Below are 15,194 nucleotides of genomic sequence, written 5' to 3' on the forward strand. Positions count from 1 at the left end.
TCTTATCAATCTGGTCCACCCTAGCTCCGATTCTCGATTGTCAAAAGCGCGGCAGTGCGATAAGGCGACCAGAAAAAGTATATATTAAGTCGTAAAGATCCGCATTGTTATAAAGATTGTACACCAAAGAGAAGAAACGTAACAAGAATATTAGAGAAGAAAGAGTTCCAAGTCTGTATAGAAGTGAGAAAGATACGACAGTGCTATGAACAATGGACAATTGAAATTTAGAGTAAAATTATCTGATAGCATTAGGTACGACAGTACAGAGGCAAGTGAAAATGAATCTGAAGTAGGCCAAATCTCTGAGAGAAATTATAATATTAATAGCAATGATAATGATAATAATGATAATAATGATAATAATGATAATAATAGTATTCAAAATCGAAGTGCCAAGAGACGTTCTGGAGGTAAGCATCAGATGGCTGCCTGTTCGGCTTGTAAGAAAAAAAGAAAAAAATGTGATGGGAAATATCCTATTTGCACTGGTTGCATAAAATCCAGAACAGAATGTACGATTTATGATGTCACAACAGGCCGTATCATTCCTCGAAACTACATCCAAACACTTGAACAGAGGATTTCACAATTAGAGGAAAAGATTTCAAAATCTGAATCTATCATAGAAAATCGAAGGATTCAAGCTTTGGAATTGGAACAATCAAAAAGTTGGAAAGTGAAGCAAAAGACACCAAATACTGCTACCACCGATGTGGGATCTTCATCAGAGATCCTGTTTTCTTCGAAACCAGATCAAACTTCGCATAAAACTTTTTATCCCAAGGCACAGCGTGACAAGCCTCGTTTATTCAAGAATAAGGATTTAGAGATGGAAATAGGGTATATTACCCTTGGTGTTGGTGCAGAGTCGAGGTTTATAGGTGATACGAGTGCTTTTTCTATCGCCAAGGCTATAACGAATTCTATTGACTATTTCAAAAAAGAAAGTAGAGCAACTAATCAGTTTTTCTTAAAGGATAAAGTCCCTCCACTACCTGAAGAATTTCAACCACCTTTTACCAAGCCTTCTATGAATGCAGCTTTACTTTATTTGAATAGTTATAAAGTCATTGTGCAATGTCAGTACCCATTTTTAGAATGGGAATGGGTTGAGCAATGTTTCGATGAAGTCATGAACAAAGATTCAGAAAGTGCAGAAGAGATGTTTTTTATTTATATGATATTTGCTATTGGCGCACAATTGTCGTCGAACAACAATCAATTTTCAACCCTTGCATATATCAAAATCTACTACAATAAGGCAATGGAATACATTAGTCCGATAATAGAAGTCAACACCCTTAGAAGTGTTCAAGCATACTTGATGATATCAACTTTTTCACAAAAGATGCCTGATGGGTCTTCTATTTGGCAATCCACTGGTTTAGCAATTCGGACTGCTGTAGCATTAGGGCTTCACCGGCAACCATACCGTAATAGAGATGACGAAAGTTTATCCTCTAAAGCCAAACAAACGCTAGAACTACGTTACAGAATTTTTTGGTGTGCTTATGGAATGGAGCGAATCAATGGAATTGTTTTGGGGAGACCATTTGGAATATCTGATGTCGATATTGATGCATTGATGCCTACGGAAACACCAGAAATATCGGTAGCTTGTCATGTTTTTAAATTGAGGAGAATTCAATCAAGCATATGCACCTTTGTCTATAAGCCTGTAGCGATCATGGATTCTTTTGAGGAAATAGATACCACTAGAGTGCAAATCGTGTTGGAACTAAATGAATGGATGACGACCTTTCCAGCTAAAGCACATCCGATATCTGTATTTGAAACTTATAACTGGTCACAAATATCATACCACAATTCAATGGTATTACTCTTACGCCCAGTTTTGCTCGAGGTTTCCAAATTGAAAGAGCAATCGAATCCTAGATTACTTGAATGGTTTAAAGTGTTCACTCAATCTGCTTCGGCGATATGTATGAACTATAAAGATCTCCATGCGAAAGGAAAACTAGGCTATACCTGGCTAGCGATGCATTGTGTCTTTGTTGCTGGGTTATCATTTTTATATTGTTTATGGATTGATACTTCTGTTAAAGTATTGGAGTGGAAAAGAAAACGATTGATTTATGACACCATTTCTGGATGCTCTAGTGTTTTATATGTTTTGGCAGAAAGATTTTCTACTGCTTCCGTATTCAGAGACACGTACGAAAGAATAGCAAATACAGTATTAACGAAGATTGAGAACCCCCATCAAGATGCCACATCTACTAATGTTTCCAAAGAAACTCAAATGATAACTAATGATTACAATAATTTTACTATGGGTGTTCTTAATGAACACAGTATTGGTATCGATCAATATTTAAGTTTCGAGAATGATTTAAGAGCTCAACAATGTGATCAAGAATCCAAGTGCAATGTTGCCAAACTATTAAATCCTTCACAACATCCAGAGCAGGAACAATCGTTTTTTGAACAGCATGTAAAGCCTCTGAGCGTAGATTTTTCCAATGGAATTAGCAGTAATAGGGATGCTTCGGATTGGATCACTGATAGTTCAATGTGGGAGTTTTTGGATAACACCGGAGATAAGTTTCTTCGAGACATCTACTATGACATGGAAAATAACTTTATTGGGTTAAGTGGATACTAAAATCAAAATTTTTCGTAACAATTATATTAATCATTGATATCCATTCAATAGATGGAACCAACAAATTTTAGAGGTTTCTTTTGAATGAGAAACACTTCGGAGGTCAAAAATTATGGAGGCTGATGCTTTTTTCAACAATTTTTTTAATTCTGTTTTCAATCAATAATGCCAGAAGTAAAATTCAGATATAAATAATAATACACAGAAATAAGGCTTCATTTATGTCAATTTACTATATATCAGGGCCACACATTAAAAGATCAAGCGGTAAACTTTTGATAGGTAGGTGCCAGATCGCAGTTAGCTCACACCCTTGTGTAAGAGTCTTGCTAGACATAGATTTAATGGCGGTGTAATGGAATACCTTCCAAACTCAGTCTTGATTCTGTGAGAACTGATTCCTCGTAAATATGATTAACCATTAAAGTGTAATAAAGAAGCTTTTGAAAAAGTAAAAAGTCTTTAACGAATTCAATAAAATGAAAATGACCAAGTTTGATGTTCAATCTGATAACTATGACATTAAGATAAATCGATAGGCTTAGGCTCGTGTAATATTTCTATTTATTCTACATGTTTATCCAATATTTGCCACCTCGAAGAATGAAGTTTGGAAAGAACTTTATTCTTGGACGAGACCTTGATGCAAACATTTATAGACTTGACTGTTGCAAATCTCCGAGGATCTCGTGACAAAGTGAATAAATCGTTAAAATTGCCAAAAGTGGGATATTTTTTAAAGTTCAAAACTGTGGGACCAAACGCGGTGACGTAACTTAAAGTACATCTAGATAATATAAATTGAAATTGGGCAAATCGAGTTCAATATGACCATTTGTTTGATAAAATTTGTTAATGGAAAGGCCAATTTGTTTAATTTGCTCGAAGGAGTTCTCTAGGAAGGATCATTTAAGAAGGCATCAGATAATCACTCATAGCGAGCAACGGAGTTCTATTGTATGCGAATATTGTAATAAAGTATTCACAAGAAATGACACGTTGAGAAGGCATATGACGACCTGTTCTGTTGCTCTAGAAATAAATTCAGGGAATCCTTTGGCTTTAAGTAATAGACCAAAAGGACGGAAAAAGAGATCGTGCGAGAGATGTAACTTCACGAAAAGGAAATGCTCCTTCTCAAGCGACACAAACGGATGTACTAATTGTATCAAATCTGGAATTTTATGTTCCCGACTAAAGAAAAATGAAACAGGATTTTCTGAAGGAAAATTGTTGGTCAGTACAGATCCTACAGATCCTATTTCGAAAGCGTATTCTTCGAGCTCGGCCCCTTTATTTTTTCTGCTGTGGTGCAATCTGACAGGCAATGCAATTTTTAGCACCTCATTTCCATTAGGGTCCCCAATTTTTAACAAACATGACTTTGACGTTTGTCCAACTGATATATTCGGCTCACCAAGTCCTACAAATTTATTGTCAGAAACTGAGTTTACATCGCCCATTCTTTTGACAGTACATAACTTGACTGAAACACTTAGTCCGAAAATAAAGACATGGCTAGATGGTAATAACGTTCAAAAGTTCATATCTTTGTATTTCAATCATTTCCATCTACATACCCCTTTCTTGCACAAATCCACTTTCGTTATTTTCGAAACACCATCTTCCTTATTGTATTGTTTGTTAATTATTGGAGCTTTGTATTCAGATGTCGATATGGATGTGAAATTCGCATTATCTCAACTCGATACTGTTGAAGGTTATATTAATGTAAATGAGCCTAAGACGGATAGTCGGGATTATCCTTTGCATGTAATTCAAGCATATGTTTGCTTGTATACTGCTTTGACTTGGTCTGGCTCGAAAAGGCAAAGACAGCATGCAATAGAAAATTTTCCTCGATTAGTGACCCTTGTCAAGAACAAAAAATTAAACCATGCCTGTCATAAGGTCTCTTATTCTAAGTCTGAGGAAGATTGGAAAGACTGGATTCAATCAGAAATGAAAATTCGAACGTGTTATTCTGTGTTTCTATTAGACACATCGCATTTAATATTTTTCAACAATTTCCCAAGAATTGTTCCATCTGAATTGAGATTACCTTTACCAAGTCATCATAATTGGTGGGAAGCATCTTCTTATGAAGAATGGCATGCTACTTACTTCCCTAGACCCTTGTTTCTTGAAGTTGCCCAGTTTTTAATTAACGCAGATTCGGTTGATTTATCGTACAACTTATACATGTACGACTTCTTCGTTTTATTACATGCTCTCTACGTGAATATGTGGTTCCAAAAGCAATTGTTAAATTTCTTTACTTCTTCGCAAATAAAAGCACAACGGAAGGCGTTAGAAAATTGGAAAACGATATGGAATCGAGCAATAGAACGTATACCTGAAAATGAATGGTCTAAGTTTGGATTCTGTCGAAACGCAATCGAATATTATTGGCTAGCTAGATTGTTTTTATCTAGTAAGGAGAAAAGATTGCTGCTCGAGTATGATTCTCCAGGTGCAATAGAAAACCTGATTAAAGATGCTCCATCGGAAAAGCTTGACAGCGATGAAGAATTATTGAGCTTTGTTATATTGATGAAAGCGGTAAGATCAAATGCAAAAATCAATAATGTTGATGATGTTGAAGAAATATTGGAAGATAGCTTTGATATTTTAGAAAAGCCAAGTGAAGGGCAACACGATATTTTTAAATTCATATTATGGAAGAATGAATGAGCTACAAAACCGTGTTACTTATAGGAAAATGTATTATATCTCACTCAACTTTCTCTATCTTACCACTATGTACGTCATAAATGAAGCCCGTAACAGGAACATCCAAGACTAGGGGATTTTTTTGGAAATACTCGACATCCTCTCTAACGCTCTGTTTTAAGTCACTGAAAGATAAAAACGCAATATCATCTACAAGCAGTCCAGTCTCCTCTTTTAGTTTTTGTCGCAACTGATCATCAGTGAAAGTCAACATCCCGCAGTCAGTGTGATGAATAACAACAAGTTCCCTCGTTCCAAGTAATCTTTGCGAGATGATTACACTGCGCAAAGCATCCGAAGCTCTCCCCCCTGCATTTCTAATAACGTGGGCTTGCCCTTCTTCAAGGTTTAAAGCTTTGGCAGGATCAATTCTGGCATCCATGCAAACAACAACAGCCACCTCACGACTCGGAGGTAGCGGTAATTCTCCTTTATTAAACAGAGAAACATACTTTCGGTTATCCTTTTCAAATTGAGCAGCAGTTGACATTTTCAGACTAGTAAAAATATTTTTCTAGTTGTATAATGACCAGCAATCGATAAGGAATGATGACTTAGACTTTTATATATAGACTGATGACTTTACACAGCGAGCCATACTGATTGATTTGCGGCAATACCCCAGAATAGTGGAAATTGTATACACTCCGGAAAGTATGTCTGAAAGATCCACAGTTGACTGACTCCACTATAAGTATAAGAAGAATCACGATTCTTCTGTATTCTTCAGCAAGCTGATATTAGTATATTTTCGAAAAATTTATGAGTAACGTTAGGGAGGCTGAAGAGCTCAGAGAGCAAGCAATCAAAGAATGGAAAAACAGTTCCAAACCTGACTCAGAAGAAGGGTGGATTTCCAGGGCCAAAGAGATTGCAAAAATCTTGAAAGTTGATGCCGTTGAAAGGGATCGCAAAGGGCAGACACCTTTTTTGGAAATTGAATTGCTCAAAGTAGCTGGTTTTATTAATTTGTTGGGACCAAAAGAATACGGTGGCTCTGGAGAGAAATGGGAGCTTACATATAGAATTGTCATGGAGATATCAAAAGCTGATAGCAGCATTGGTCATTTACTAGGCAACCATTACTCATGGTTTTGGTCACCTTTTTATTTCGGAACTGAAGAACAAAGAAGGAAATGGATTAGAATATTCACTCAGGAGAACGCTTATATTGGTGGAGCTGTTAATCCAAGGAACCGAGACATGATTGCCACACCAGAAAACGATGAAATTGTGTTGAATGGAAGAAAGTTCTTTAGCACAGGGTCTGTTGTAGCTGACTATATGATTTTGGAAGGTGTTTTGCCAGACGGGGGTCATGTGTTTGCTTTTGTTTCTAGTTCACATCCTGGTTTGAAATTTTTGCACGATTGGAATGCAATTGGGCAACGTTTGACTGAGTCAGGTGGAGTTGTAATCGAAAATGTGAGAGTAAAATGGGATGACGCTTTAGGTTACTCTTCTGGTGGTATTAAAGTTGTCGATGATCCTTATTCTTCATTTATATTACCTCCAGTTCAGCTTCAGTTTGCTGCCGTCCATACCGGAGTAGGATATGGTGCTCTTGATCAAGCAGCAGACTATACAAGAAACCATACAAGACCCTGGCCCTATGGCGGTGACAACAAAGAAAAAGCAACAGACGAATGGTACATTAGAGAAACTTATGGAAATTTAGCATCCAAGCTATTTGCTGCCGAGGCTTTGATTTATAAAACTGCGAAGTCTGTTTCTTATGCATTACATGATGATAGAACACATTTGAATGAACAAATTAGAGGTGAAATTGCAGTTAAGGTTGCCGCTAGTAAGGTCGTTGCAGCGGAAGTTGCGTTGGAGGTGACTTCAAAGATTTTTGAAATTACTGGTGCAAGATCGGCTTTGACAACATTTGCTTTAGATAGGTTTTGGAGAAACGTTAGAGTTCATTCTCTTCACGATCCATTGGCGTATAAAAAACGCGAAGTTGGTTCATTTTTTTTGCTTCATGAAATTCCAACCCCTTCTTGGTATACCTAGGATACGAGTGTATAAGAATATAGACAAAATAAATTATGCTCTTGATCCCAAATCTTATAATTTTCGCAAACGATAAACTTATATTGAAAATATTGCAATAGAATATCAGCCACAACAGAGATTTAATAGGGAGAGCCACAGTCGCTATATTACTTACGTTATTAAATAGGGACAGAACGCTGTGGAGAAATTGTTTTTTTTTTTTTTTTTTAAATATTCGTGAGACGGTATAACTAATAAAATTCGGGAAAACTCCACCATTAATTTTTTGATAAAGTATTAAAGACCATAGTTCCAACAAAAATGTTCTTGAAAGATATTACATCCGAAAAATTCAAACGATGACATCTACCACCGATAATCTGAATGACTTATTTCCGTTGTTTGACGAAGGAACTGGGTACGGCATTGTGATTGGTTTAGGAGGAGCCTTTGCTGCCTTTATGTCTTTATTATCGTTTTTCTTAAAGAAGTATTTCCAGGAGGTTCAGGATTCAGAAATGTATTTAACAGCGAAAAGGTCAGTCAAAGCAGGACTTATCGCGAGCTCGGTTGTTTCTTCGTGGACTTTATCAGCTACATTGTTAACTTCATCGACATTCACATACTTATACGGAGTGTCTGCTGCTTTCTGGTATAGTGCAGGATGCTGCTGCCAAATTTTTTTCTTTTCAATTGCAGCAATAGAATTGAAAGCAAAAGCACCAAATGCTCACACATTCTTGGAAGTAGTCAAAGCAAGATATGGCCCTTGGGGTCATCTAATTTTATCGTTTTATTCTTTGATTTACCAATATTTTATCTCTGTTAATCTCTTGGTTGGTGCTGCTCAAATTTTTGGGGTTGTTACAGGCATGTCGCAAGAGGCAACTTGCTTCCTTTTTCCGATAGGCGTGGCCATATATACACTCTTCGGTGGCTTGAAAGCAACTTTCTTAACAGAATGGGTTCACACGTCTATCATATATATTATAACTTTGATTTCTCTATTTGTGTTGTACGCAACGGGGAACGTTGGAGGGTCACCTGGAAAAATTTATGATTTGCTAGTGGAAGCAGCTGAAAAGGCTCCTGTTGATCAAAACGCTGGTGGTTCATATCTAACAATGAGAAGTGTTATGGGAGGTATGGTTGGTCTAATCTTTTTGGGGGGTGGGTTTTCAGCGACTGTTGATTCTCAACTATTTCAAAAAGCTATCGCAGCTCACCCTAAATCAACGTATTTAGGTTACACCCTTGGAGGTTTATGCTGGTTCACAATCCCATTTTGTTTATCGATAACATATGGACTAGGGACTAGAGCCTTGGAGCTAACGGCTTCTTTTCCCACATACCCAGAACCATTAAGTGAGGATCAGATTAATGACTCACTTGTCATGCCGTTTCTTGCTTATACTATCATGGGAAAGGGTGGGGTTGTGGCTATTCTCTTGGCTTTATTTCAGGCTGTTACAAGTGCCCTAAGTTCTGAAACTGTTGCTGTCACTTCATTAATCACTTATGATATATACAGAGGCTATATCAATCCCAAAGCTACTGGAAAACAATTGATAATCGTTTCGCATATTTTGGTTGTCACCTTCCTAATTATCGTTGCTTCTACAGCAATTGGCTTTTGCCATGCTGGGTTTTCAGTTTCATTTATCGTTACTGCAATTGGTATTTTAATTGATGGTGCTGTAATACCCTCTGCGTGTACCTTGTTTTGGAAAAAACAGTCAAAGTATGCTGTTGCATTGGTTCCCATAATTTCTTCTGCAGCTTCTATTAGTACTTGGATAGGAGTGGCTTATCATAGGTCAGGTTTCGTTACTATTGACTCTTTGAGCGATTTTTATCCCACGGTTGCTGGAAACATGTTGGCTCTTACAGCCCCAATCATCTTGACTCCTTTAATCACTTTTATCAAACCAGAAAACTATAACTTTGAGCTTTTAAAAAATTTGAAGCAAGTTGACGATTCAGGGTTTAGCGAAGGCAACTCTGAAATAAAATCAAATCAAGAAGAACAAGAGATTGAGAACATAGAATTTACAAAAGTATTGAAGCAAAGAAGAAACTGGGCACTTGCTTCATCGTGTTTTATTGTCATTTCTCTTTGTATTCTCTGGCCAATTCCTATGTATGGCTCAAGCTACATTTTTTCTAAAGCTTTCTTCACTGGTTGGGTTGCTATTACATTTATATTTGCTTTCATGGCGGGTGGTACAATCATCTTATTTCCTATAATCGAATCAAGAAGAGAAGTGTTTTTGTTTTTTAAATTTATTCTCAGAGATTTGACGGGAAAGAAACTGATTCCTGATATTAGCAGTGAGGTTTCTTCACACATTGAACGAAAAGTTGATGTAATTAACAAGGTAGAGAGTTATGACTCTTTAAGAGACCACGTATAATTCAATATATACTCATACTACAATACGTACTACTATTATAATCTGGGTCTATGTATGAGTATAAATCTCTTTAAAGTAATAAAATTCGCTTTGAAAAATTTCTGTTTGAAGATCTAGATATTACATTATAGTTTTTGATTAGCTGGATTATCCTAGCATGGTCTTGTTTGTTGAAAAACCAATCTTTTTGATTTCAAAACATCGAACACCAGACCAGAGAGAGTCTCCAACAAATAAAATCTTCTGCCGAAGTTGTGTTCAACGGAAGTCACCGTAGCTGATTCAACTGCAAAGAAAGCGAAATATACTATAGTTAGATATATCAAGTTCTTTGGTGCATAAGAACTCTGAAATATCAACATAAATGACAGAAAAATGAGATCTGCATCTTTCTTAAAAAAATTTTATTAAAAAAAGACTCTGAATCATAAGAGAACTGTCTTTATTTAAAGCAAACCCTTCTGGGAAATACGTTGGCTCAGAGTTCATTACGACGACTTCAAATGTGTCCCCTAAGGTTTTATATTTTAATCCGTAGTAACAGTCCGAGGCATCCCTTCCTTCTCAAAAGAATTTTTTTACTATCCAAGACCTATTCAAGACCTTTTCATGCCTTGATGTATAAATTTGTAAGACAAGACTAGAGAACGCATTCAAGAAGTATGAAAAAAGATAGGTTGTCTGGCGATGAGGAGCTACGAAGTAGGACTCAAATCTTCAACACGTCCAGTTCCATTTAACAAATATTAAATCGCCTTACCTATCAGAACTTAATTTTGAATCTATACACGTAACATATAGTGACATTTTAAAAAGTAAGTCGAGTTTTACTCTTACTCTGTTCATATAACCATTACCACAAAGAAACATAGGAAATTTATTTTCGACTAGAAAGTTTAGTTCTCACATATTTTTAGATACTCTTCGCACTCCTTTTCCCCTATGTTACATACATAACCACTATGGTACATTTTAAACGCTTTAGGATTTGCATTGCTCAAATTTCATTATATATCGTATAAGGTATATAAATACGTGTTATTTCTAGTTAAAAACTCAGTTGTCGACATACATACCAAATATAATACATTTTAACTTAAGCAAAATGGATACCGAAGAATTTTGGAATAATAACCGTACACTTCATTATCAAGAGACTTTGGAACCGTACTACTTTGCTTCGTGCATTTCATTAGGTATAATGGTTGATATTGGAGATGCTAAAGATATAATTGAAGTCGGAAGCGGGACTGGTATTTATACTGTACATTTACTCAGTAATCTAAAGAAAACGAGGTCGATCATATCTGTAGACGTATCTCTGTCCATGATTGAACTAGCAGAAGAAAGGAAAAAAAACTTAAATGGTATCAACAAGAAAATAGATCATAAATTCTGTCTCGGAGATGCTCAAGATTTGGCTTTTGTCAATGATGAATGTGCTGATGTTTACGTTAGTACTATGTGCATTCACATTATGTCAGATCCAAGCAAGTTTCTCGCTGAAGCGTGGAGGGTTTTGAAATCTAATGGAAGAATAGGGTTAACAGTACCTGTGGGAGTTGATGATATTATGGATCTATTCTTGAGAAACTTTAAGAAAGTAGGATATCATCCACGTTTTCCAAAGGATGTGTTTGAATTAGGAAATAGAGATAAAATGATAAATTTGTTACAATCTAATGGGTTTGAAGTTCTCTATTGTTGGTCATATTCCGTCAAGCTACCTTACTCTCGTGATTCTGATATTGAGTATCTCTTTGAGAAAGGAGACATAAGCCCAATGTTTTCATCTTTAAACGAAAAGCAGAAAGAGGAATCAAAGGCAAATATAGTGGCAGAATTCAATGAAATGAAAAGGAAATTTATTCCACAGCTGATCACGTTGTTATCAGTTGTTGCGATCAAGAAACCGTGAGAGAATAGAAACTTCCTCTAAGCGAGCTATTTCTAATTCTCAAGATCATTAATGGAGAAATTGTAACAACACAAGATATAATTTTGAACAAATTGAGGCGGTATCAAGGACCGCGTCACAAATTATTTAGCATTATATCTTATCTCAGATCTTGCTTTTGATCATTTAATAAACAAAGTTTCTCATTTTGCAGTTCTTCCACCTTAATGGCAATGTGATATACAAATAGACAAGGGTAATTATCAAAAGAACCAATGAACAATTTCAAATAAACTAATTTCGAGCGACTATCTTAGTGGAAACGTTACTCACGAAATAGAGCTCTCCTTCAATTTATTAGCGTTGAAAAAAGAGCAATATTGAGCTCAAAAATTTAATACAAGAACTGAGATGAAATATAGTGCTAAATGAATCGCTAATTTTTTTTCACCTTTTATTGAGTTTTCAATATATATTAACACTAAAAATAGACTACACAGATTTTCGGAGAGATCATTGAAGAGGATAGTTTGTGAATTTACCTTTTATTGCTACTCTAGCTTATTTCAGCTTCAATAGATCAAGCAAGAACAAATAAGGCAAAATGAAGTAGTAACGCATGCTATTCTTGGCCCTCACGGCTACGAAATTTCAAAATTTACTGAAAAATCTATAATTTTAAATAGTTGAAATTGAGGACCAATGAAAAATTGAACTTTAAGCAATGAGGTTGTGACCCTAAATATAAATCTGGTACTTCAAACTAATAAACTTTGAATTATGCATAATTCATTGTAAATTTAAGTTATCACACCATCTCTTATCCTACTCGTTAGATACTTTAAGAGTGTGGATCCTTCCTTTAGACAGCAGTATTTATTTATTACTATTAGCTGTCATTTTTGATTTCCTGTAACATTCTTTCAAGATTTTCGCTACAACTGAAAGGTACTACTTCATACACTTCCGTATTTGTATCACAATTTCCATGCATGTCATCAAGATTGAGAATCATTATAACGTCATCAATTGTGACTACTGTGTCAGACTTTAGCTTAAGTACGGCTATACCTATTTCGTCAAATATCAGACAGCAGTGTGTTCTTATGACTAGCTTAATGTACTCATTTTCTTCGATCTTTGACTGTCCTCTATTAATTCGCAGCAACAATATCTGGGCTAACTCAGATATTGTAAGGCCCTTAAGATTATCAATAATAGACATATCCCATAGTCGATAGTTCTTGTATACCTTTTTTCCAAGAATTATATAGATAGATTTGCAAAGGAGTCATATTTGGCTTGATAGTGAGTCATCCAGAGCACACTTTGGTTAAATACAACAAAAAAAAAAAAGAAAACACAAAAACATTATTGGTTATAAGCCGCAGCTGATTGGGATCAACAAGCTCAGTGCTGCTTTCTGGTCATGAACACTTCGATCAACTACATACATAAAGATTACGTAGTAAAGGGAATAAGCCGTATAATTTAAAAAATTAATTATTCAAGTTAGCTTCATGGTCCTCAAGATACACTTTGCCAAATATAATACAGCAAAATATCAAGGTCATAAACCGTATCTATGGCGATATAAGAAAAAATATAAAAAAAGTTAACCCAAAAAATCTACAAGAAATTTTATTAGCAATAGCTATAAGCAACATACTTTCATAGAGTAATATTATTATGCAATTTTGGAAGAAATACTACTGGAAGAGTTTCTTTCTTACTCTTCGCACAGACTGTTGCTAGCACATAGGAACATCCAAATAATGTGTCTAACATACCTGGTAGATTAAGTGGACCCGATTCCTTTATTATAGAACAAGCATCAATTCAATGTGCTACTCCTTCTACAAACCAAACCAAGCATATTTGCCGCTTGAGTTTTGTCCCACGCTCTGTTAGCGAAAGCTCTGGGAAATTAAGACTATTGGAAAATCCTACTATGAATAATCAGAATTCCATAGTCGGAATCGACTATTATATCCTGAGAGGCGATATCGACTAAATTAATATCTTTCTTATTGTAATTTTCCAAGGTGGAGCTGAATATTTGGATATTGCTTCTTATAATGATAGAATTGTTGGTGTGGCACTTGTGTCCGGCTTTTACCGTGTTCATGAAGCCGACATTTACATGATTTGCACCGGCGTTAATTGGAACCAGATTCAGATATTACGACCATGAAAATGCCAACCCCCAAACCAAGGGAGGCGTTTTTTCAGGGTACGGGATGGGAGAGCAAGGCAGCCTCAAGAAGTTTATGGAACAACTGGTGAGGTTATCTAGCAACCTTTTGTCTATAAAAAGGCAGCGGATCCAAATGTTCAACCGGATCATTTACCAGGTGCAGTTTTTTGGTCTTGGTATTGTCCTTGGGCTTTTAAGAATTATAAAAACCGCTATGCTGTCATGAGTGTCAGAGATCATTTTGACTATCAAGCTGTCAAAAGTATCGCAAAACTCTGTAAAACTGCCCTGCTTATTCATGGTGATAATTGTATGAACGGAGCCTAAGACAAAAAGACACTTGGGGCCTATACGGACCCTTAAAAAGAAGCTTATTTAAATAACCATGTATCCCATTTCGTCTTGTTGATCATAATGTAATTCTGGAGAAATCTCTTCTTGGTTCCAAAATGAATTAAGCTCATGTTATCAATGATTTACAATACTGTCACTGTACTCCTAAATGTAGCCTATAAATACAATTCTTTTCCTCATAATTGAGAGAGCTATCTCATGCAGACTGATAAGCTGACTCTTGCTTTATTTGAAACGTAAATATAAAACGCATTAATATCACATTGAAATCTGTTCTAAATATGTCTATCATAATTATCTCTAGTGCAAATAAAAAGCTTTCAAAAGGCTCCTCGTTCACGGTCAGATAACTATAGTTAAAAAGATTTCAGCTATTATCTGGATTCAATCTCTTGGTTTAGAAAGCACAAATCAGGAAAAATGTAACTTTTGGATCTTGACCACAATTTTTGAAGCTACGATTTATTTATTTGAAAATCTTAATCAAAACTTTTTCATTTAAGGTATTAATCTGACAAGAAATCTTAATGATCAATGAATTTCCCTATTTCTTAATGTCAGTTTTATCAGTAGCACAATAGTCAAGAAAACCAAAAGATAAACTCATCCGTATAAAGATAGATAATGCTCTCTCCTTGAATAGAGGAAATTTTCTTGTCTTTGAATTATTAAAAAATATTGAAATTGTACATAGACATTTTGCTTCTTATTTGAGGATAGTTAAGTATAGATTAACTCCTATTTGTCTTCCTTTAAAAGTGACGAGAATGGATTGTAATTGAACTTAGGATTAAGTTCACCAAAACCGATGAAATTAAAAATATTTACAAGGCTGGAGAGCTCCAAATTATTTGCAAAATCATGCATCTTCATTATACCAACAAAGAATGGTTTGTAAAGAGTTCACCATAAGAATTTTGAACAAAGTTTAAGTTAAATTGAAGACATATCTCGGCCTTGAATGCTATA

General features: G+C 35.5%; 7 protein-coding genes across 7 annotated transcripts; 5 read left to right on the forward strand and 2 right to left on the reverse strand.

The window, feature by feature from the left end:
* Nucleotides 1-205: 205 nt before the first annotated feature.
* PRCAT00005060001 (Zn(II)2Cys6 transcription factor domain-containing protein) lies at nt 206-2,629 on the forward strand (the record flags this gene model as incomplete). The annotated part of the gene is made up of 1 exon (XM_062955105.1): nt 206-2,629. One exon carries the CDS (start codon nt 206-208, stop codon nt 2,627-2,629), a length of 2,424 nt encoding a protein of 807 aa, XP_062811742.1.
* An 855-nt stretch (nt 2,630-3,484) lies between these two features.
* PRCAT00005061001 (uncharacterized protein) lies at nt 3,485-5,323 on the forward strand (the record flags this gene model as incomplete). Its single annotated transcript, XM_062955106.1, has 1 exon — nt 3,485-5,323. The coding sequence occupies one exon, from the start codon at nt 3,485-3,487 to the stop codon at nt 5,321-5,323; it is 1,839 nt and encodes a 612-aa protein (XP_062811743.1).
* A 40-nt stretch (nt 5,324-5,363) lies between these two features.
* On the reverse strand, nt 5,364-5,852 carry PRCAT00005062001 (beta-class carbonic anhydrase; the record flags this gene model as incomplete). The annotated part of the gene is made up of 1 exon (XM_062955107.1): nt 5,364-5,852. One exon carries the CDS (start codon nt 5,850-5,852, stop codon nt 5,364-5,366), a length of 489 nt encoding a protein of 162 aa, XP_062811744.1.
* A 272-nt stretch (nt 5,853-6,124) lies between these two features.
* On the forward strand, nt 6,125-7,381 carry PRCAT00005063001 (uncharacterized protein; the record flags this gene model as incomplete). The annotated part of the gene is made up of 1 exon (XM_062955108.1): nt 6,125-7,381. The coding sequence occupies one exon, from the start codon at nt 6,125-6,127 to the stop codon at nt 7,379-7,381; it is 1,257 nt and encodes a 418-aa protein (XP_062811745.1).
* Nucleotides 7,382-7,722: 341 nt separating this feature from the next.
* On the forward strand, nt 7,723-9,777 carry PRCAT00005064001 (sodium:solute symporter family protein; the record flags this gene model as incomplete). Its single annotated transcript, XM_062955110.1, has 1 exon — nt 7,723-9,777. One exon carries the CDS (start codon nt 7,723-7,725, stop codon nt 9,775-9,777), a length of 2,055 nt encoding a protein of 684 aa, XP_062811746.1.
* Nucleotides 9,778-10,882: 1,105 nt separating this feature from the next.
* PRCAT00005065001 (class I SAM-dependent methyltransferase) lies at nt 10,883-11,695 on the forward strand (the record flags this gene model as incomplete). The annotated part of the gene is made up of 1 exon (XM_062955111.1): nt 10,883-11,695. One exon carries the CDS (start codon nt 10,883-10,885, stop codon nt 11,693-11,695), a length of 813 nt encoding a protein of 270 aa, XP_062811747.1.
* Nucleotides 11,696-12,563: 868 nt separating this feature from the next.
* PRCAT00005066001 (uncharacterized protein) lies at nt 12,564-12,899 on the reverse strand (the record flags this gene model as incomplete). The annotated part of the gene is made up of 1 exon (XM_062955112.1): nt 12,564-12,899. One exon carries the CDS (start codon nt 12,897-12,899, stop codon nt 12,564-12,566), a length of 336 nt encoding a protein of 111 aa, XP_062811748.1.
* Nucleotides 12,900-15,194: the final 2,295 nt, after the last annotated feature.

This window comes from Priceomyces carsonii, assembly GCF_900007245.1.
Source record: "Priceomyces carsonii strain CBS4050 genome assembly, scaffold: Debaryomyces_carsonii_scaffold_6, whole genome shotgun sequence".
In the NCBI taxonomy this organism is placed as follows: domain Eukaryota; kingdom Fungi; phylum Ascomycota; class Pichiomycetes; order Serinales; family Debaryomycetaceae; genus Priceomyces; species Priceomyces carsonii.